Source organism: Eleutherodactylus coqui, chromosome 1 (genome assembly GCF_035609145.1).
Source record: "Eleutherodactylus coqui strain aEleCoq1 chromosome 1, aEleCoq1.hap1, whole genome shotgun sequence".
NCBI lineage: Eukaryota > Metazoa > Chordata > Amphibia > Anura > Eleutherodactylidae > Eleutherodactylus > Eleutherodactylus coqui.
In genome coordinates, this window is record NC_089837.1 from 379802769 (window position 1) to 379824092 (window position 21324).

The 21324-nt window shown below is 40.9% G+C and overlaps 1 protein-coding gene across 4 annotated transcripts in view; it reads right to left on the reverse strand.

Moving 5' to 3' along the window:
• Nucleotides 1-18012, reverse strand: part of LOC136578747 (ATP-binding cassette sub-family C member 5-like) — a 120361-nt gene extending 102349 nt beyond the window's left edge. For 3 of the 4 annotated variants that reach the window (XR_010786655.1, XM_066578924.1, XM_066578915.1), the window contains exons 1-6: nucleotides 17868-17944; nucleotides 17453-17577; nucleotides 13393-13548; nucleotides 4624-4771; nucleotides 3744-3977; nucleotides 361-534 (exon numbers count right to left, since the gene is read on the reverse strand). Coding sequence is in view for 3 of the 4 variants with exons in the window: in XM_066578924.1 (XP_066435021.1) it covers nucleotides 361-534; nucleotides 3744-3977; nucleotides 4624-4771; nucleotides 13393-13548; nucleotides 17453-17535 (795 nt within the window). In the remaining variant the exon portion in view is untranslated. Of the gene's footprint in view, nucleotides 1-360; nucleotides 535-3743; nucleotides 3978-4623; nucleotides 4772-13392; nucleotides 13549-17452; nucleotides 17578-17867; nucleotides 17945-17987 lie in introns of those variants that run through there. The other variant, XM_066578920.1, reaches the window with a different exon arrangement.
• Between the last annotated feature and the right edge of the window lie 3312 nt (nucleotides 18013-21324).

The window sequence follows — 21324 nt, forward strand, 5'->3', positions numbered from 1 at the left end:
TGACCTGTGGAGTCCCAGCCTGAACCCTGCTGAGCATCTTTGGGATGAACTGGCACATCGGGTCAGGAAATATGAACAGTGTTCATCCTCTTTGAAGGAACTCAACAAACATTTGCAGGATGAATGGAAGTAACCACCAGCTTTAGGTATATTAGATGTTAGTAGAAAGCATGCCATGGAGAGAATCCAATGTCATTAAGGCCAAAGGAGCCTCACTAAGTGTTAACATATGAAAATAAATACTACTTTTGATTCTTGCTCAGGTGTCCAATGAATTTTGGTAGGAAAGTGTATTTTCTCAAGAATTGGAAGTGTATAGGCAGGCATGCAATAACTAAACAGGGACACAGGTAATCTTACCATTAATGGATAAAATAAGATAAATGCAGCAGAACCTATTAGTGCTGTAGGTCCCAGAAAGAGCACAGTATATAACAATCCTAAGAGGGCGATGAAAGGGCCGGCAGCCAGCATACAGCCTACTGAGGCGGCATCATATAACCGATGACCATCGCTGCTACACATGTTAACTAGCTGGAAAACAAAACACACCATTATATACTGTAGTCATATACTCAATTACAGTGTATCAGCTAATGAGGTTAGCTAAGAACAGTATACTGAAGAATAAAACATACTGTGACCTGCACTAACCTATATGGATATAAACCCATTATGAATAGAAATGGAATGTTATCTAACAAGTTTCCCATGATACTCTTGTAAGATGGAACAAGTGGATTCAGCCACATCAGCAATACATTAATCTCACATCTCCCCTTTATCTCCAAACTATTAGAACGCCTGGTTTACTCCTGCCTTATAAGCTATCTATCAGAAAACTCTCTTCTTGACCCCCTACAGTCTGGCTTCCGCTCCCTACACTTGACAGAAACTGCCCTTACAAAGCTGTCAAATAACCTACTGACAGCCAAATTGAGGGGTGATTACTCCCTACTGATTCTCCTCGACCTCTCCGCAGCATTTGACACTGTTGACCACAAACTCCTCCTCAATATGCTTCGCTCCATTGGTCTAAAGGACACTGCTCTCTGCTGGTTCTCCTTCTACCTATCTGACTGCTCATTCAGTGTCTCCTTTTATAGCTCTACCTCCCCTCCTCTTCCCCTTGCTGTTGGGGTACCCCAGTGCTTGTTCCTCAGCCCCCTCCTTTTCTAGGTAAATATAGAAGGTAATAAAAATTAAACTGTCCTCCCAGCAGGCAGAATAGTATAGCTTCAGCTAATGCATCATGGGAGTGATGTGAAACTGAAAATAAAAACTTTCTCACTCAAGATGGTGGCTGATAAGCATCAGACATGCAGCTGCACAGCATGGAAGTGGCTTCAATACACAGAGGAAACCTCCAGAGTGTGACAAGCAATCGGATGAGGGGGGCAGGGATGGAAAAATGTGTTTTTGCTGAAGTGGCCCTTTAATGCCTTGGATAATGCCTCTTTGATAGAAGGTTCCTGTCACATCCACTGGGCACACCTCGCCTCAGCACGGAGGCAATGATGGTATTGCGACCAAACAGGACGTGCTGGAGCAGGTTGGAGACTTAAGATACTACACAAATGACACCAAAGGGAAAAACTGCACACTGGACTCACGAGCAGACATAACATAAGCACTGATGACTAATACATGCACCATGCATACCTGCATGCATAAACTGATGGAATAGATACTGTACGAGGTATTAGTTTGTATTTTTGCCAAGATACTTAAGCCCACGAGCCCACCGACAAGGGTCCTCATTATTTCGTGGGTGCCTACACTCACCAGACAACTACCACATGAAACCTGCCTGCATGCGGGGCAATCATCTCAACGGGATCGGCCCCAAGCTGGAACCTAGGGACCTGTCTCACCCTAGATGGCAAGCGATCCACAGCAGGACAGGATACAGCTCACACCAACACGACAGGAATTTGCATGCAAAACAGAACAGGAGGGTTCATACACCTTGTCTTGCCACCTGTACAGACCCAACGATCATATCCCTGTTCAAACTCAACACAACAAAGACAGGGTGTAACTAAGGGCTCAGGGACTCATTTGCAAAAGTTCAGCTCGGGCACCCCCCATCCCCATAACTAAATCATGCTGCATACAACTGCAAAATGAATTTACATACATGAACTAGCCCTTCAGCATAATTTTTCCAAACATGACTCATTTCCTGCTCTACATGAAAATTTGTTTGTAGCCTCTTAGGCCACTCTCACACACACACCGCTTTTTACCGCTATTATTGCGGCATCCTGAGAGCCGTGCTAACCACAGTACAATGATCCCATTGATTTTATTGGGGTTACTCAGCCCGGCGCTGAAACGTGGTGTTTTTAACGCCGCAATTTTCGAGAGTTGCCTGCATTAAAAATCATTAAAAAAGCACTGTTAAACGCTGTATCATGCGTTCAAAGACGCTGCTTGAAATTGCAGTAAAAATGCCATGCTTTTGAGATGCGTTTTCTGATCACGTTTTTTGTTGCACTTTTGAACCACAATTAAGAAAAACGCATAAATTAAACTGCATGCATTATTCAAAGACCACATATGTTTTTAAGAAACTGCATACACTATTAAAAACTGAATGTGTTTTTGATGCATTTTTTAATTGTGTGTAAAGTGTGCAATTATATACAATATATAAAGGGAGATGTATAACTGATACCAGCCATAGATAGATAGATAGATAACCATATACCCCGGACCACTTTTCTGTGTGAGGAGAGCAGCAGGGCACGCACACACTGTACACTGTGTCAGCAGGAACAGCAGAGTGATGACATCATCATCTTGCTCTAGTGTGTCTGCCTGCCTGGCTCACTCCTACTCCTCCTCCACCCTCCTCCTGTGCTTCGGCAGGCTTCCTCTCCATCTTGCAATGTTGGCAGCACTGCTGCAATCACGCAGCTGGCAGTGCTACCAGCTGGTAATGCACTGTATGTGCATTTGCATATGGCGGAGGGCGGCCTCTGGGCCCCCTCAGTGCAGGAGCCTGGTCGTCATTGTGACCTCTGTGACCCCTGATGGTACGCCCCTGAAGAGAGAACAGGACTATTCATACACCTAGTCTGCCCACCTGCACAGACCCAATGAACACATGACTGTTCACACACAACACAGAACAAACATGCAAGCAAGCAAAACCCTAGGGTGAGGGGAAACCCAGTCTCCTCTAGCCAGAGGGGCTCATATATATAAACACCAGGGGGGATTAGCTGCCTGGAGAAATCCACACCCAGCCAGCTCAATTAACTCCCACCTGTGGTGCTGTGCTGCTGGAAACCCATAGAGAACAACAGATCCCAGCAGCACACAGTTCCTCAATGAAAATCTGATCATAGGGTGTCTTCTTGCTGGAAGCTTCAAAGATCAGCTGTAATCACTGCAGCACCACCATGGTAGAAATGAAGCATTATACAATGCCCGTTAAAATCAATTGGCTAGCTATGCAATCAACAGACAGCCCAGGTCCTACATAGAGAGAGGGAGTTGGGCTTTATAGCCTGTCTTCATTTTAGCTAAAAAGGGGATTTCAAATGGGAAACTCCCTCACTATCAACTGAGAATTCTCTCAGAGCATTTAAAATGGGTTTCCCGAAACTAGACAACCTCTTTACATCTGAATATATTGTTATTGTAATCTAATAAATTTGAATTTACATCTGTCCAACAAAAACACTTGACCAATAATGGTGCACTGAATGTTCTCTGTTCAGAACATAACTTACCTCTCCCGTTGTAATATCCTTAGATGCTTTAAGTTTCATGATCTTTCTGAAAGCCAGGGCTAAAACAGCTCCTTTCAGTCGAATTCCTGTTCTATAGTTCATTGCCCAATTAAGTGCAAAAGACCAAGATCTTACAAGCTCTGCTGTAAAAATACCAAATGCTACACATAGCCCATACAGAAGATTAGATTCTGTCGATTCTGAGTACTCTAGCAGGGCACGGATGAAGATGGCCTATAGGCAGAGAGAGAAAAAATTATCAGCATACAATAATATGTCTTCCTAATTCAAGCTACTCCCTATTACGCCATATCAATTCTGGTAAAGAATTTCTTATAGGCTTGCTTTGTCGGTTACACATGAGTTTTTTACTGCACTTAAGCGGTTTCCACAGGATATGCCATAAAAGTCTGATAAATATTGGCCCCACATATCGGACCTGCAGCTCTCTCCTCCGACACTATCCCTACTACTGGATGTGAATGGGAGTTAGGAAAGCAGCATGCCATTTCTACAGCACCCAAGTTGTGAAAATAGCGTAGCTGACTGTGCAACTCTGTTTCCATAACTCCCATTCTCATCAATGGGGAGTTACTGAACCAGCAGGGGGCTGCCTTCTTAGCTGTTGCCATACTCCCAACTACTCCAGTAAGTACAGAGGAGTATTTTCATTTTGGCCCTTTAAGAATATTTTTTCTAGTTTGAGCAGTTTTTTTGTTTACAAGCTTCATGTCCTTTTTTTGCTTCGGGGTATAAGGCTAGATGTGAGTGCACTCATATTTCTAATTTAGAGGTGAAGAATAGGTCTACCTTAATCTAGGTCATGCAGCAAGCATTGCATACCATAACTACATTTTAGGCAAACACAATCTGTACTTACAGGGCCAATGAAGTTAGCCACCATAGTGATAAGCAGTGACAATAAAGCCAGTAAAGATCTGGTTCGACAGAAACGCCATAGCACCAGTGTGAGAGATGCTTTCCTCTTCCCACGCTTTTGGAGCTCTGCTTCCCACAGCTTCTGTAGTCTGTTCATATGGAAAAAAATATTATTTACACCTGCATAGTACGGTAACCAAATATGCTACACCCTACTGTATTGCTAGTGATTTATTATTTTATAGCATTTCTGAGATATCAAAGTTCTGTTTATAAAGACTATAATAACTGTTAAATAAATGTGAGAATGTCCTTATTAGCAATTGTTCTTATGATTACATGCAGGAGTGGTGATGCCTTTACAACAGTGTATAGAAGCATCAGCATATTGCACTCCACTTCTAATAACAGCAGCACTGCTGTAGCATCTGATGAGGCATTGTTCATATCAGCGGCTGCATGCAACACAATTGTGTCTGGGAATATATCAGACTACATAACATCAGCAGACAGAACATATTATAGTCAATGGGTTCCATCTGGCGGCATTCGGGTCCAGAATGCACATCCATATCTTCAAACCAACCTGAAACCGCGTTGGATTTAGGGCAAGGCTGGTTGTCTTGTTGGAAGTATTGCAAATTATTCCCAGAATATTGCCACATTGCTGGCAGCATATTACTATCTAGAATGTCAAGATACCCCTTCATGTTCATGGTTCTTGCCACTACAAGCAACAGCCCAAGACAATGCCATGTAAAATAGACCAAGACCATGATGGTACCTCCGTCGTATTTAACTGTTGGCACAAGACTCAGGAAATATACTTCTTCAGATACACTGCTCTATGAAAATTATTTGGGCACCCCTATCAGTAGAATGGATTGTGTCTTATTAGCTTGTAAAACATCCTAAACCATGCTCCATAAGATGCAGACTCTTGGAGGTGTCAATGTATAAACACATACACACAGACAAATATATCTCCTATTATAAGCCTGACGAAGAGGCTAAGAAACCTCGAAACATAGTTTTAAAAATTTCTTTTCATTAGTCATTAAAAGGTAATATATCTACAAGATTACTTTTATTGGGAACAATAACATTTTGTTCTACTGGATAACATGGTACCAAATTTCTTTTCTTTTTAGACATGGGTTCCAACTGTTCATCATTGCCACGAATTCTGCATGGAAAACCACAGTTTAACTTGACTGCAATTACATGCAGTTTCCGTATGTAATCACTGGCAGAAATCAGAGTTTCAGCTGTGGATTTCTGTTGCAGGTTTTCTAAAAACTCCATGGCCCTGTGATAGAATGGGCTCTCTTCCCTTCAAAGCCAAAGGAATAATTTACCTCAATATAGAAAAAACAAATAATATCAATAAGAACAATGTACACCTTCTTATAAATTGGAGACATGCGCCATTTACATGTTACTCACATACTGGACACATGTCCTGCTCGTAATGTTACTAAGCCACAGTTATCTTACGAATCCATAATTACTGTCATTAAGCCACATCTCCAACTGGTTCCAAAGAATAAGGCTGCTATTTGACAAAGTCACTAGGGCTCACATTTTACCGATAACTGCGAAGCTAATTATTTAAGTGCAACCCGACAATTAGCTGTAAATCACTAGTGGTAGTGGTGCTGTGTAATAGTACCCTAAACGCCCTTTTAAACGCTACGATTATCACTCAAAATTCGTTCAAACGGCTGAAAGTGAGCAATAATAGTTACGTGTAAACGCAGGCAGTCGTGCACTATTCCTTCAATTGCCGTTTAGCGCTGGTTTTTAGCCAGCATAAAAACCATTGTTTGATTGCTCAAAATTTGTTCCATTTAAATGGAATTTTAAGAGGCTTTTGAGGGGCTGCACAATGGGTTTTGTTCGCCTTGCATACATAATCACTACACTGTTTACTCATTATGTACTCTGCTGGGCGGAGACAGTGGAATCCTGCTGGCTAGGTAACCATCGCATAACCACACGCCCAGCTCAGCAAACAACTCCTGCAGATGATTAAAAGCCATTATCTGTACATGTAATTTTATTAAAAATGTTGGCAATTGTTATTTAATCTATTTCTGATTTGGGAAGAAATTGCATAAGTTAAAAGGTTGCATCAAAAGCTGTGCTAAATTGTGCTAAAACCATGCAGCAACGAGAGAGGCAAATTAAGTTGGCATGGTTAATTTGCATGTAACCCCATTTATCAAAAGTCAAAGAGTTAAAAAGTTCAAATTGGTGGTGCAAATGAGCATCTGCCTTCAGCAGTAGTGCAAAGAAATTCAAGCAGACAATCCCTGATGCTGTAAATGTGTTAAGAGGCATGTGCCTTTTAGTGCATAAGATGCAATTCTCGATAACTATTCTCTCAAATTTCCTTAATGTCAAATCTGACATTATTAATAAAAATGGGCCATTATATATATTTTAAAGGTGTTTTTGGGATGTCCTCTACATTGGTGTCAGTGGGGGAACACATTGTATATAAAGAAATAAAACAACATATTCACCTCCCGCAACACACTGCTGCTCCACCCTGGTCTTTTGTTTACAAATGCTGCTGCAGTCATGTGGGTTGTTTAACCACTTGACTGCAGCAGCCAAGAGGAGGCTGGACAGCGACATCTTCAGTGACGATGTTGCTGTCCAGCCTCCTATTGGGCTTTTACATTAGAAGCCCAAGTGACAGGTTTTCGAGATGTCAACAGGCCTTCTGGCCAGGCAACATCACCTGTTAGATGCTGTGGTGACACTTCTCCAAACTGGGGGTCCGACGCCACGGTGAGTTTATGGATTTTTACAGTTTTGGGCATAGGGAGCCCAAAACTATATAAAATCAATAACTCTGAAAACCCATTTGAGGAACTGCATATCTAACAGTTCCTAAAAGTATATTTGTTAACTCTTCAGGGAAGTCTTGCTGACTTCCAGGTCATACAATCAGCAGCAAGCACAAAAGAGGAATGTGTCAAGGATCATGCAATAACTTTCTAGTGTCAAAAAGTTATATATTTTACATAATCGTGTTTTTTGCAAAAATGTGCACATTTTTGGTGCTTTGTGCTTCTGACACCCAATGTTTCAACAGTTTTGAGAAAAAGGAGGCATGGCTTGAATAGAGTGAGGTGTTCAGATAGATTTATCAGCTGTGACATTTAAAAAGACAGTTGCAAAATTTGTTGCAATTTTACTCCAGGGAAGGGGTGGCTTAAGATAATTACTCAACTTTACTTAAAGGGGTTGTCCCACATCTAGCTGTTTTGCTACAGGAACCAGATTGTACATTGCTTAGTGGCCTGTGTTGGTACTGCAGGCTGTGTCCTATTGAAATGAATGGGAGTCAGCCTGCAGTACCAACCAGGATCACTGTGCAGTGTACGGGGCTGTCTGCTTCCTGCAGCAAAACTGTTAGAAGTGAGGCAACCTCTTGAACAACCCAAACTGATGATAGTTTATTATACATTGTGTGCCTTTGGATAAATTTGTTGCAAATAAAGGCAATTTTGCCTCTAGCAAAACTGGCTGAAAAAAATTGCACATGTTATGTCTGCTCTTGACAAACAGATGGAATACAAGCTGTTAAAAGTAGCGTGTTTACATTTACAGGCATGTGTTATGTCTATGGAGTCATGCCCCTGAAGGATATTTGAACGGGAAGCAAAAAACACTGAGGATGCACAATAAGGGCACAAGAAAATGCCATTTTTCCATACTTGCAATGTGAACTGTGTTTACAAAATTTTGGGTGGAAAGTATATTGTAGGTACAATTTAAACCCAATGGTGTTAGATTTGTTGAACGCTAAAATAGCATTTTAATTATATTTTACTTTGAATGAGTTAAAAGAACACAACTATAGTACCTCTGTGATGGTACATTGTCTTCTCATAAACTGTGAAGATTGAACTTTTCAAAAGTTTGGTTCAGCCCATACACCGAGTTTGTACAAAAGGTTTGGTTCTGTCTTAATAAGTTCTAACTGAACCTGAACTTCACCAAGACCCCTAAAACTGTTGTATAGGACTGCCTAGGAGCCATAAAAACCCTGTATTACACTCTTAGGTGACCTAGGAGTGTATCTAAGTACTTAAGGCGAAGTTAATGTCAAAGTTAGGGCAACATATATGGGTAAACGAATGGTGCCCAGTGGTAACTAACAACTTGTTTAAAAACACACTGCTCTAGCGGATTCATGCTTTTTAAAAGAAAAAAAAAAGTCCAAAATGTAACCCTTTTTGTTGGCAAATGCCAATGTGTATACAGTTAGGGCCAGAAATATTTGGACAGTGACACAAGTTTTGTTATTTTAGCTGTTTACAAAAACATGTTCAGAAATACAATTATATATATAATATGGGCTGAAAGTGCACACTCCCAGCTGCAATATGAGAGTTTCCACATCCAAATCGGAGAAAGGGTTTAGGAATCATAGCTCTGTAATGCATAGCCTCCTCTTTTTCAAGGGACCAAAAGTAATTGGACAATGGACTCTAAGGGCTGCAATTAACTCCGAAGGCGTCTCCCTCGTTAACCTGTAATCAATTAAGTAGTTAAAAGGTCTGGGGTTGATTCCAGGTGTGTGGTTTTGGATTTGGAAGCTGTTGCTGTGACCAGACAACATGCGGTCAAAGGAACTCTCAATTGAGGTGAAGCAGAACATCCTGAGGCTGAAAAAAAAGAAAAAATCCATCAGAGAGATAGCAGACATGCTTGGAGTAGCAAAATCAACAGTCGGGTACATTCTGAGAAAAAAGGAATTCACTGGTGAGCTTGGGAACTCAAAAAGGCCTGGGCGTCCACGGAAGACAACGGTGGTGGATGATCGCCGCATACTTTCTTTGGTGAAGAAGAACCCGTTCACAACATCAACTGAAGTCCAGAACACTCTCAGGGAAGTAGGTGTATCTGTCTCTAAGTCAACAGTAAAGAGAAGACTCCATGAAAGTAAATACAAAGGGTTCACATCTAGATGAAAACCATTCATCAATTCCAAAAATAGACAGGCCAGAGTTAAATTTGCCGAAAAACACCTCAAGAAGCCAGTCCAGTTCTGCAAAAGTATTCTATGGACAGATGAGACAAAGATCAACCTGTACCAGAATGATGGGAAGAAAAAAGTTTGGAGAAGAAAGGGAACAGCACATGATCCAAGGCACACCACATCCTCTGTAAAACATGGTGGAGGCAACGTGATGGCATGGGCATGCATGGCTTTCAATGGCACTGGGTCACTTGTGTTTATTGATGACATAACAGCAGACAAGAGTAGCCGGATGAATTCTGAAGTGTACCGGGATATACTTTCAGCCCAGATTCAGCCAAATGCTGCAAAGTTGATCGGACGGCGCTTCACAGTACAGATGGACAATGACCCCAAGCAAAAACCAAAGCTACCCAGGAGTTCATGAGTGCAAAAAAGTGGAACATTCTGCAATGGCCAAGTCAATCACCAGATCTTAACCCAATTGAGCATGCATTTCACTTGCTCAAATCCAGACTTCAGACGGAAAGACCCACAAACAAGCAAGACCTGAAGGCTGCGGCTGTAAAGGCCTGGCAAAGCATTAAGAAGGAGGAAACCCAGCGTTTGGTGATGTCCATGGGTTCCAGACTTAAGGCAGTGATTGCCTCCAAAGGATTCGCAACAAAATATTGAAAAAAAAATATTTTGTTTGGGTTATGTTTATTTGTCCAATTACTTTTGAGCTCCTAAAATGTGGAGTGTTTGTAAAGAAATGTGTACAATTCCTACATTTTCTATCAGATATTTTTGTTCAACCCTTTAAAATAAACGTTACAATCTGCACTTGAATTCTGTTGTAGAGGCTTCATTTCAAATCCAATGCGGTGGCATGCAGAGCCCAACTCGCGAAAATTGTGTTACTGTCCAAATATTTCTGGCCCTAACTGTACATACACGGTGGTAGCAGAAGCAGCAATTGTTTATTCTAAGCAGCCCAAAAATTATCAATTTTTGAGGGCAGCAACATGTTTTGGGCCTGGAAAGTGAAAATGAAGAGATGGCTTTTTCCAAGCTGTCAACAAATAATCCCATTTTCAGGAGTAGCAACAGAATTGGCATACTGGAAAGTGCAACAGAAACTGCTTTTTGCAAATGAAAAGCTGAAAAAAAATATCGCTCTTTCGGTAACAGAGGTGGTGGTAGAAGTAGCTCCATCAGCAGCAGCACAGTATTAAACAATGGACAGGACAGAAGATCTGTGGTTGTATAAAGTGCTTTTACACGGGATGACCTGTCGAGCGCAAGATAACCAACAGGTTGTCCCAGCAATAATCATTCCCCTCCTTTTACACAGGAATGATTATTATCAGTGAATGGAGGCAGAGCGTTTCAGGGATCATTCCGGCCCGCAAGCAGGTAGTCGTACATAAGTGCCTGTTTACATGGGCCGATTCTTCTTTTGGTTTTCGGCATGCACAAACTGAGCGACAAAAGAGAAATGAACGACTTCTCGTTTGTCGTTCAGTTGGTGCATGCATTTACACTGAACAATAATTATTCAGATGCTCGCTGGATCACAGTAATCTGAGGAATTATCGGCCCGTGTAAAAGGCCTCATGTCCACTAGGAAATTCGGACCAGCACGGATTCTCCATGCAGAATCCCGCAGCGGGTCCCTCCTTTCCTGCAGACATGAGGCCTGAAAATAAGATTTTACTTACCTCTCCGGACGCTGCGGATCTTCTCTCCGTCGCAGCCAGATCTTCTTTCTTCAGCCCGGTGGATGTGCTCAGCATGCGCATGCGCTGTGCACTCTTTTTTTCTGAACCCCTGCTCTCCCGCGGCAGAGTAGAAATTCAGCTGCAGGTGTGCCGCAGATCCGGATGGCTTCCATAGGCTTCAATGGAAGCCTGTGGGAGCCGTCCGTGCGGAAAACTCGCAGAAAATGGAGCATGCTGCGGGTGATTTCCCGCACGTGCGATCCATGTGGCAGGGAAAAATGACATCCGTAGGTATTTACTTACCTGCGTGTGTCCAATGCATCCCTATGGCCGTGTAAAACGCATGCGGGACACCCGCGCGTATTTTGTAAATAGAATTAGCCAGTGAACATGAAGTAACATGGTATGTTAGGCTGAAAAAAGACAAATGTCTATCTAGTTCAGCCCCCTCCCCCGCACCCCCCACCCTCTTCGTTGATCCAGAGGAAGGCAAAAAAACCTCAATGAGGCAGAGGCCAATTTACCCCATTTTTGGGGGGAAAAATTCCTTCCTAGCTCTATAATGGCAGTCAGAATAATCTCTGGACCAACAGTAATGAAACGTTCCTACCTGACACCAAAACCGGCAGTTGGAAGGTAACCGGATTAACAACCCTTTTGGTTATTGTGGTGGACTGGTGATAATAGTGAGTCGACAGCAAGGGTGGCATGGGTAATCAGTGGCATTGGGCACAGGGGTTTTAAAAAATCCTCATTGATCCATGGCAGATTTAGTCTCACAAACAGGAGTTTTTCCAAGCTTTTGGAAGACAATCTTGTTCACTTACAAGTGCTGACCACCTGCCACTTACTTACTTACTTATGAAGCTGGCTTGGTTATACAATGTGGTACTGTTAATTAAGGTTAGCCTCTTAGTGAAAAGCTTATTTTGTGCTTCAAGGACCAAGTGATTTTCATTGTCGAATTGCAAGAGCCAAAACTACTCGTTGACATAGCCATATGAGGGCTTGCTTTATTTGTGGGGAACGAGTCATATTTTTAATGGCACTACTCTGGGTTTAAAGCTCATTACAGGTACAGGTTTAAAGCTTATTAGTGAGGTTAGTAAAAAGGCGTATTGGTCATCACTAAGGGGTTATGTCTAAAATCAGAGGGTAGATGTACTGGTTTTGAATTGAAGTTCATGCAACCAAGCATAGTAAGTTGCCTTTCTTTCATATCAGAGTTATTACTGTTGGCCGTTTAGTCGTTCATGGCCCTCAGCGACCCTAGGGGCGAGCTCCCTCCATGTTTTTCAGTTAAAACTGTTTTAAATGTTTTTGTAGGACAAGTACAAAGACAACTGTTTTAGAAGTGTTGATTTAAAAGGAGAGAAGAGAATGGAGGATCAAAGCCAAATGGAATCCATCTGGTCTCCAATTATAAGGAACAGTGAATACAGCAACAATATATGGGACATATTTATCCCCTGAGAAGCACAGTAGGTGTAATGCAGTTTTCATGCTACATAAGCAAAATACTAAAAAAAAGAATATCCTTTAAATTCAGTACGGCCAATTTCACATAAGTGAAATGTCGCTCACGACCTGAAGGTTGTGAGTTCAATCCCGCGTGATTCAGGTAGCCGGCTCAAGGTTGACTCAGCCTTCCATCCTTCCGAGGTCGGTAAAATGAGTGGAAGGTAATAAATAAATTACCTGAAAGTGCTGCGAAATAAGTTGGCGCTATACAAAATAACAAGTCCCAAGTGTAATATGGGCACATTTTTGTGCCTGCACTATGACTGCAAATCCTGGTTGGTCCCACTCCCTTTGCTGCTGGGTTTAACAACCGGCACAGCTTTCTCTTCTCCAATAAAACTGCATTGTTGGTAAACTATGGGGAGGGGTTTGGTCCAAGAGTCATGAAAAGGACATGGAAGAGGAAACAAACACCTCCTGTCCTTGGTGACAAAATATGGCACTATAATGGAGGAAGGGAGGCATCTTTGTCCATCTAAGTACACCCCTACGTCTGACAGGTCTCACACATGTCTTTACAACCAACTGTCCATCAGGTAAGTTTTACCTCCAGCTGTTTACTTCTGATGAGTCTTGTGATGGCAGACCCCAAAGATCATTCATATGAAGTTTAGAGAGACGGTGGACCTTTCTTGCAAGTGGAGTGATCCAATTCAAGGTTATGAGGGAAAATAGGCCGGCATTATCAATCGGATGTTGGTGACTGCAAAATATTTTGAAATAATTTCTTTGCCATCCAAAAAAAAAATACAGTTGCAAGAATAAGTAAGTGAACCTTTGGAATTACCCGAATATCTTCACTGATTAATAAAAAGTGGTGTGATTGTTATCTAAATCACAATTAAACACAATCTAATTAAATTAATACCACTCTAACACTTGTACTGTTTGTGTCTTTTATTGAGTACATTGAGTAAACATCCACAGTGTGAGGGGAAAAAGTTAAGTTATACTCTCAGCTAATAACTTCTCCACAAATTGGTAAAAGGTGTTTCAGATGAGACAGGAAATGTCTGTTTCGTACGTGTTCTATTAAGTAAATAAGCAAAAAGCATGGTTATTGAATAATCTCTTCTTCTCAAGAAATATTAGATAGTGTGAATCAAGCCTTGATGCAAACAACTTTCCAAAAAATTCAGAAGATGTGTTATAAAAATGCACGAAGCTGGATAAGGCTACAAAAGCATTGCCATATACCTGTGTGTGCATTACTTCATGGATAGATTAATGTATATATATATATATATATATATATATATATATATATATACACCGTATTTTCCGGCGTATAAGATGACTGGGCGTATAAGATGACCCCCAACTGTCGACTTATACACCAATAATACGCTGTAGAAAAAAAATTAATACTCACCCCCTGCGGCGCTGCTGCAGGCTGTTGCTCCCTCCTCCACGCCGACAGAGCATTGCTTTCTGGTTGTGGGGCTTGAATGCATTAACTAATCACAGCCATTCAATGATGTCATTGAATATGCAGCATATGCAGATGACTTACTTATTCTGACGTCTAACCCTGAAATAGCATTACCAAAAATGTTAACATTTTTTAATCTTTTTGGTTCCCTATCTAACTTTAAAATCAATTCTAGCAAGTCTAAATTTTTACTAACTAAATTCTGCTTTTTAGATTAATCCAACACCTCTATTACCTACTTAAGCAGTAAAACTGGACAAAAGTTGAAAGATCTTTATAACCTAAATTATCTCCTTTCTCTTTTGATTCAGGAGAAAAAAAACATAGTCATATACTAAATTACTCCCCACTATACCTACATGCTACAGGTCCTACCTATCCCTTTCCCCAGGTCCTTGTTTGCTCCCATATCTGAAACTAGAAATAAATGAATTTGCCTTGGAAAAAAAACAAGAACTGTAAAACATATCTTGAACAGATCTAGAGCAGCTGGTGGCATCACATTATCTGATAAGAAATTATATGCTACAGCCATTCACTTCTCTAGAAATATAGATCAGTACAAATCTAATGGGGACAAAATATGGGTAGACAGAGGAGAAGAGCTGTCTTCCATCTCCTTGCAAGACTTATTGTTCAATAGACCCAAACTACATCAAGGGCTGCACTTCACTAGTCTCTTGATGAAAGCTACCTTTGCAGCCTGGAGCTGGTTCACAGCAAAAATGACTTCATAGGATTCCCTTTCCCTTAACACAGATCAGAGACATTATTGGTAGAGCACCCTTAGATCTCCGAATCAGCACACCCAGGACACTAAGTCCTTCACGGCTTCAAGTTTTAAACTCTTTGGCAATCTAGAGTGTTTACTTCCAACATCTGACATTGCCCAGAAACGTACTGTACCAACTACACATATCCCATTACTATCTTGCATTCAAACTACTTTATCTGGTATAGATAAGTTAACATCCTTCTCCTGCTCTCTATCTCGCAAACACTTATTTGGTCAAGCCTATTTCATAAATCTACAAACAAGTACCTACTCCCTTTCCTAACGCACTTCACCCTATCTCAGATTATGTGAAAAGGAACATGAGGAAAACCTCCTTTTTAAAAGAATTACTGATTCTCCTAAAGCTCCACCACCCGATCTCCAAATGTGTGAGAATACAGAACAGTTACAAAGTTCTCTCGCCAGATATTACTTCTGCAATTCTGTTATGTGTTGGAGGTATGATAAGGCGAGAGGTACCTTCTACCACATCTGTTGGTTCGGTGTTAAAATCAAACCTTGGTGGTCTGAAATCTTTCATAAGTGCAAACATTTGTTTGTGGTGCTGCTCTCCCCTGTTACCAGAAATTGCCCTACTTTCACAGTTTCCACTCTTTTGCCTTACAAGTGTCCCAGCACAGAAACTTATTTGCATCAGCGAGGTTATTTATCCCACTACAGGGGCTCTTGAAGGATGTTTTTAACATAAAACAATCCAATTGCAGGAATACAGCTTATTGTGGAAAAAACTTGCTTTTTATTTTCTTTATGGTGCTTGAATAATACAGAGAACGCGTTTCGGTTATGAAACCTTGTTCACCTCTGACTTACAAAGCCATTATGCAAACCTTAAAAAGGTTTAGTGAAAATAAGTGAATTAAAAACACATGTGCACTTAACCCATGGCAATCTACTATTTCAATTACCAAAACCTGTCCCTCCTGCAGGAACTTGTCTTGGTTTCTACATATATGCATAGTATATCCAACAATACATAAACACGAACATTTATCTATAATATGCTCCACTTAATAACATAAGATATGAAATCAATATGACATCGTTACAGAAGCAAGAAAAAATAATGAATAAAAATAAAAAATAAAAAAAAAAATGAAAAAATGAAATGATGAAAAAATGAAAAGGACTTTCCAGCAGCAACACAGAAATTAGACACAAATTGTTAATATGAGGTAATGCAAGTAGCCACATATTGTAATTAACAACAGTACATTATATATTATTGGCCAAGTAGGATTATGTTGGGATTAATAACTATTTTTTAATGAACAGTATCCACTGTAACTAATAAATGTATAAAAGGTCTGTTTTATAATTCATTCCTTTCGGGAATCTTGTGTTTAAGTTTAATATCCAAAACGCTTCCCTTTTAAACACTTTATCCGTATTTAGATTGTTCTTTATGATCATTTTCCTGGCTTATCATTACTACCTTCTTGCTCCAAGACTTAACTGTATGTGATGTACTGGATACTTATGTTTCAATTAAATTTTTTCATGCAATTTTGTTATATAGATGAAAAATCAATTATAGATAGATAGATAGATAGATAGATAGATAGATAGATAGAGAGAGAGAGAGAGAGAGAGAGAGAGAGAGAGAGATGCTGTAGCATGATTAGAAGAGGGCTGTGCCCGCAAGGCACTCCAGAAATATTGATGGACTGAAATAGAATAACAAGAAGGCATATCTCTGTCAATCTTAGGCTGGATTCACACAAGTGTATATCGGCCACGTTTTCACACCTGGCCAATATACACTGCCCCTCTGATAAAAGGAATGAACAGTACAGCTGTGGACTATTAGTTTACATAGATTGTGTTTGTCTACACTTGTGACTTAAACCAACAATCAGACCACATTGTATTAGTAATCAATGCAGAAATATAGGTAATTCCAAATGGTTCACTTACTTTTTTGAAGCTGTAACTACAGTACATGTTATGATACCATGTTTTTCTGGTGTAAACCATAAGTTCAGTTAACTATAACTAGTGCTGGTAAACATTGCAGGTACAAGCTTGTATACTAGTATGTACCATATTTCCCAATAGACACTACAGACATTACTCTGCCCCAATGCTTCATGAATAAAATACAGAAAGTAATTCAGCCCGTTTTTCTGGTTCCCAAAGAACTAATTAATTAGTATTAATTTTAGATAATCACAAGACTGGAATGATTGTAAAACCAACTTTTTCTTATGCGTTAATTCTGCAGAGATTGTTTTACTTTTAAAGTATGTCATAAAGGGGTTTCCTCCTTTTTTGTGTACCCTTTCTATATTGTGCAACATTCAGCTGCTGCTACAAACTATAAACCAATGAGACAGCGTGTAGTCCACATAATTCAGCCTAAAACTTAGAAAGCACTTTTACCTGTGTGTGGTGCGAAATGGCTTTAATGCTTGCAAACTCTGCCGGTACCGGATAGTGAATTTCTTCTTTGCTGGTCTGTCCATGTTACTTGTAGAGTAGTATAATCATGACACCTGGTACTGAACCTGTGGGTGAGGAGTGAGAAAACAATGTCACAGACATAATATCCAAAGAAGCGCACCCTCAGGGAGTGTATTAAGCTGCTGTGTCAAGTCATGACTTTGCAAAAAGTTTCTAGTAAAGCAGCCTGAAGGGAGAGTGAACTTTATGCCAACATTGGCCATGATTACTACACACCCACTCGTATAGTTACACAAAGATTATTATTAATCAGTAATGATTAGTATGAATCAGGGGATTATATCCACAAAATCACTGAGTTTACAATCATTACTGATCATCAGATATGACCCACCTGAGCCTGTGAAAATAGAGCAAACCAATACACCCCCTAAAAGCACAACAAGCTGACTAGTAGTGCTCTGTGCTTCTGTCGGGACAAATATACTGCGGTCACACCAGTAGTAACACTAACTCGGACAGCTCCAGTAGTAAAATCCCCCATCGCTTCCAGCACAGAACATGTTTCGTCGCTCCCAGTATGTGCCAGTCTATATATAATACTACTTTACAAACACGGCACAGCTGACAGGGCTTCTGTGAGCTCTAATGCATCACGCTAAAAGCATTCATCTTAAAGCGTATCTGTTGCTTTAGGTGGCCTTTTAAAATAGGTGATTTAGTGTATGGAGCAGCACTATTTCTGCCCATTATAGGGCATGTATCTGACATTTCTGACCAGTTTGTCAGTTTTCCCTGGGGTAGTGGAAGTGTAATGAGGACAGGGCACGCACTCGCTGACATAGTTGCAGATAGGATGACACATGTGATACAGTGTAACTTTACTCATTGAACTCAGAAGAACAACATAAACAGTACAACACTGGCAAGAGTCCAAGGCCAGTTTCAGGCCACTTGGGGACAGTTTCTAAATGCCAGTACCTAGTCATCGGGAACAGTCACTTAGTACGAACAAAGTTCAATGTAATCAAATGAGGTTATTTTCCAGCAGAAGAGGCTCTTTACTTTCTGTAGCGGTTGTACACTGCAGTACTCCAGAAATACTTTTCTATTTCAATATACGCAGTTCCTCATTTCTGATCAGTGACCTACTTTTTTTTCCCTTTGTCTAAGATTCATTGCCTGCAGCCCTAGTCAAAGTCCCAATAATTTGGCCCCTCCACTGTATCAAATTCACACCAGTTACAGTCTCTCTCCGGCTCTCTCACTTACACCGCCATCGTAAGTGGAAGATGCTCACAAAAAGGACACTGTAATGGCTTTGACATGAGTTAGGGTGGATTTCATTTGCGGAATCCACACAGGTCTCCCGCACAGAAGATCCGCAATTCAAAGTTCCCCGTAGGGAAGCATTGGCTTCCACAACTAAATTTAAGCATGCAAATTTGATTTGCAGACTGTTTGATGCAGAAAACAAAAATAGCAGCATGCTCCATGTCTATTTCAAGGCTGAATAGAAGTCAATGGGTGCGGACGATCCGCAGTACATCCACAAATACAATTGCGAATGCACTGCGGATTTGAAGGTTAAAATCAATTAGGGAGGTGGGGAAAAGGCTGGGAGGTGGGGTTGCAGATTTTTTTCTGTGCAAATGATCCACAGTACATCTGCATACATCCGCACAAAAAAACCATTACATCCGCAGTCACCTGCAAATGGTTTCCGCAGGTCTCCCGCTGCAGAAATCCGCATGCGGAATCTGATCCACCCGTGGACATGAGGCCTAAGACTTCCTGGGGGACAGCTGCACTTTTTCCTGAGAAGCAGCAGCAGCATGAAGGATGCTATACAGCAGTGAAAAACACTTACTTGAGCCTTCAGCTGCACCATATCTCTGACACGCGATCTGTCTCTACAGCTACTTCTTCCACCTTTCTTCATGGATTTCTATGGGCAGCATGTAACCTGATGGTTCAATGAGCTGATCTGCCTCCAGACAGATTTTAGCATTATTTCAAAGTGAATGATCAGTGCAGAAAGAAGAGGGTGGAGAAGTGGCTCAAAAGTAGAGAAAGACACATTTTTCTGTAATAAGATATAATACAAAGTTTCTTATATTCGCTTATAGAAATGATTTATAAATTTTTTTGAAAAACGTTGCTTATTTAAGGATTTAAAAGTAGACAATAGTTACCAACAAAAAAAACTATGACAGTAGTGCCACCTACTGGCCGTACCTCTGCGTAACAAAACATTTTGTATTAATATTATTGTATATTTTTGTAATTAAGATACTCATCTCCTCCAGATAGATAAATTGGTTCACTAATATAAACAAGTTTACACTGATATTTTACCTGTAATAATTCAGTTCTCAAGACCAGAATGTGTGAATACTGTATATTACTTCTCCCTGGTCATATTGCATACACAAACAGGGAGTAAGTTGTCACTCTTGATCAGTGAATCCCACCTGGGATGTCCTGACGAAGAGACCAGTGTTTAGGTCTCGATATGCGTCAGTTTTTTGGGGCTTTTTCAGCTTCCTTAGTGAGGCTAGCTGACATCACCACCAGCCCGCAGTATCTGTGTATGCAGCCACGGTATTAATGTACTATGTCTCCACCAGAAGTATGGGTTAGCCAGCCTGACCTACAAGTAACGCCCAGGTCATGCCCAAAACTGATAAAATTGCTCCTAAGTGGAGACGTACTAGACTAATACCTGGTTCATTTCATGTAAAGGCCCATTTACACTGGATGAATGTCAGGCAAACACCCCCTGCTGGCCGTGTTTGTGCCTTGAGAAGGAGAAAAAAAGATGACAAACCCGTAATATACAAGGGGGGTATTAGTGTAGTATGTCTCCACTCTGGAGCGATTTTGTCAGTTTTGGGCGTGACCTGGGCATTACTTATTGGTCAGCTCAGTGAACCCATACTTACTACACTAATACCTGCAGCCACTACCGGCTGGAGTGGCTGTGTCTCACACATGTACTCTGTGCTTTTTTTCTTAACTGCTGGTCACTGCCTTCTGCTCCCATCCTCCACCTGCCATTGCCTTGTGAGTGCTTTTTACATTGGCATATTGTTGTTCTTTTTGGCATATTTTTCAAGTTTAGTGCACCGTTTCTACGTTATTGTTTGAGTATTTCATATATCCTGGTAGGCTGGGGTAGTGGCCTACTCACAGTTGCAGCTACTTGACATATACTTTTGGCGCGGGGTTATACATACTTATTTGTATATATGAGTTTACACTGATATTTTACCTGTAATAATTCAGTCTCCAAGACCAGAATGTGTGAATACTGTATATTCCTACTCCCTGGTCATATTACATACACAAACAGGGAGTGAGTTGTCACTCTAGATCAGTGATCCCCACGTGGGTTGCCGCAACACTCAGGTTGGGGGAGGGAAAAATCAGCTGCCACAGACATTTTTTCCCCCCCGATAGTACCGTGTTTCCCCAAAAATAAGACCCACCCCGATAATAATCCCTGCCCTGATTTTCACCCACGCACTGCTGTTTGGGTGGAGAAAGGGTGGTAAGGGGGGGGGAGTTATTCTCACACATTGCTGTTTCTGCAGAGAGGGTTTCAGTGACGCCCACTGTCAGGGAAATTCTGCGTACAGCACCAATCAGGTGCCAATAACTGCGCACTTTATTACAGATTACATGGGGTCTTATACCCTTTGGTCACATCACTAGGAATTTGTAATGGTCTCATTGGCTCAAATCCACCGCATAACCATATATATGATGTCCGCAGTTCCACCTGAGGCAGTGATAGTTATATACGTAGTTAAACAGTCGTTATCTTGATACGGTGCTTCTGGGAAAAC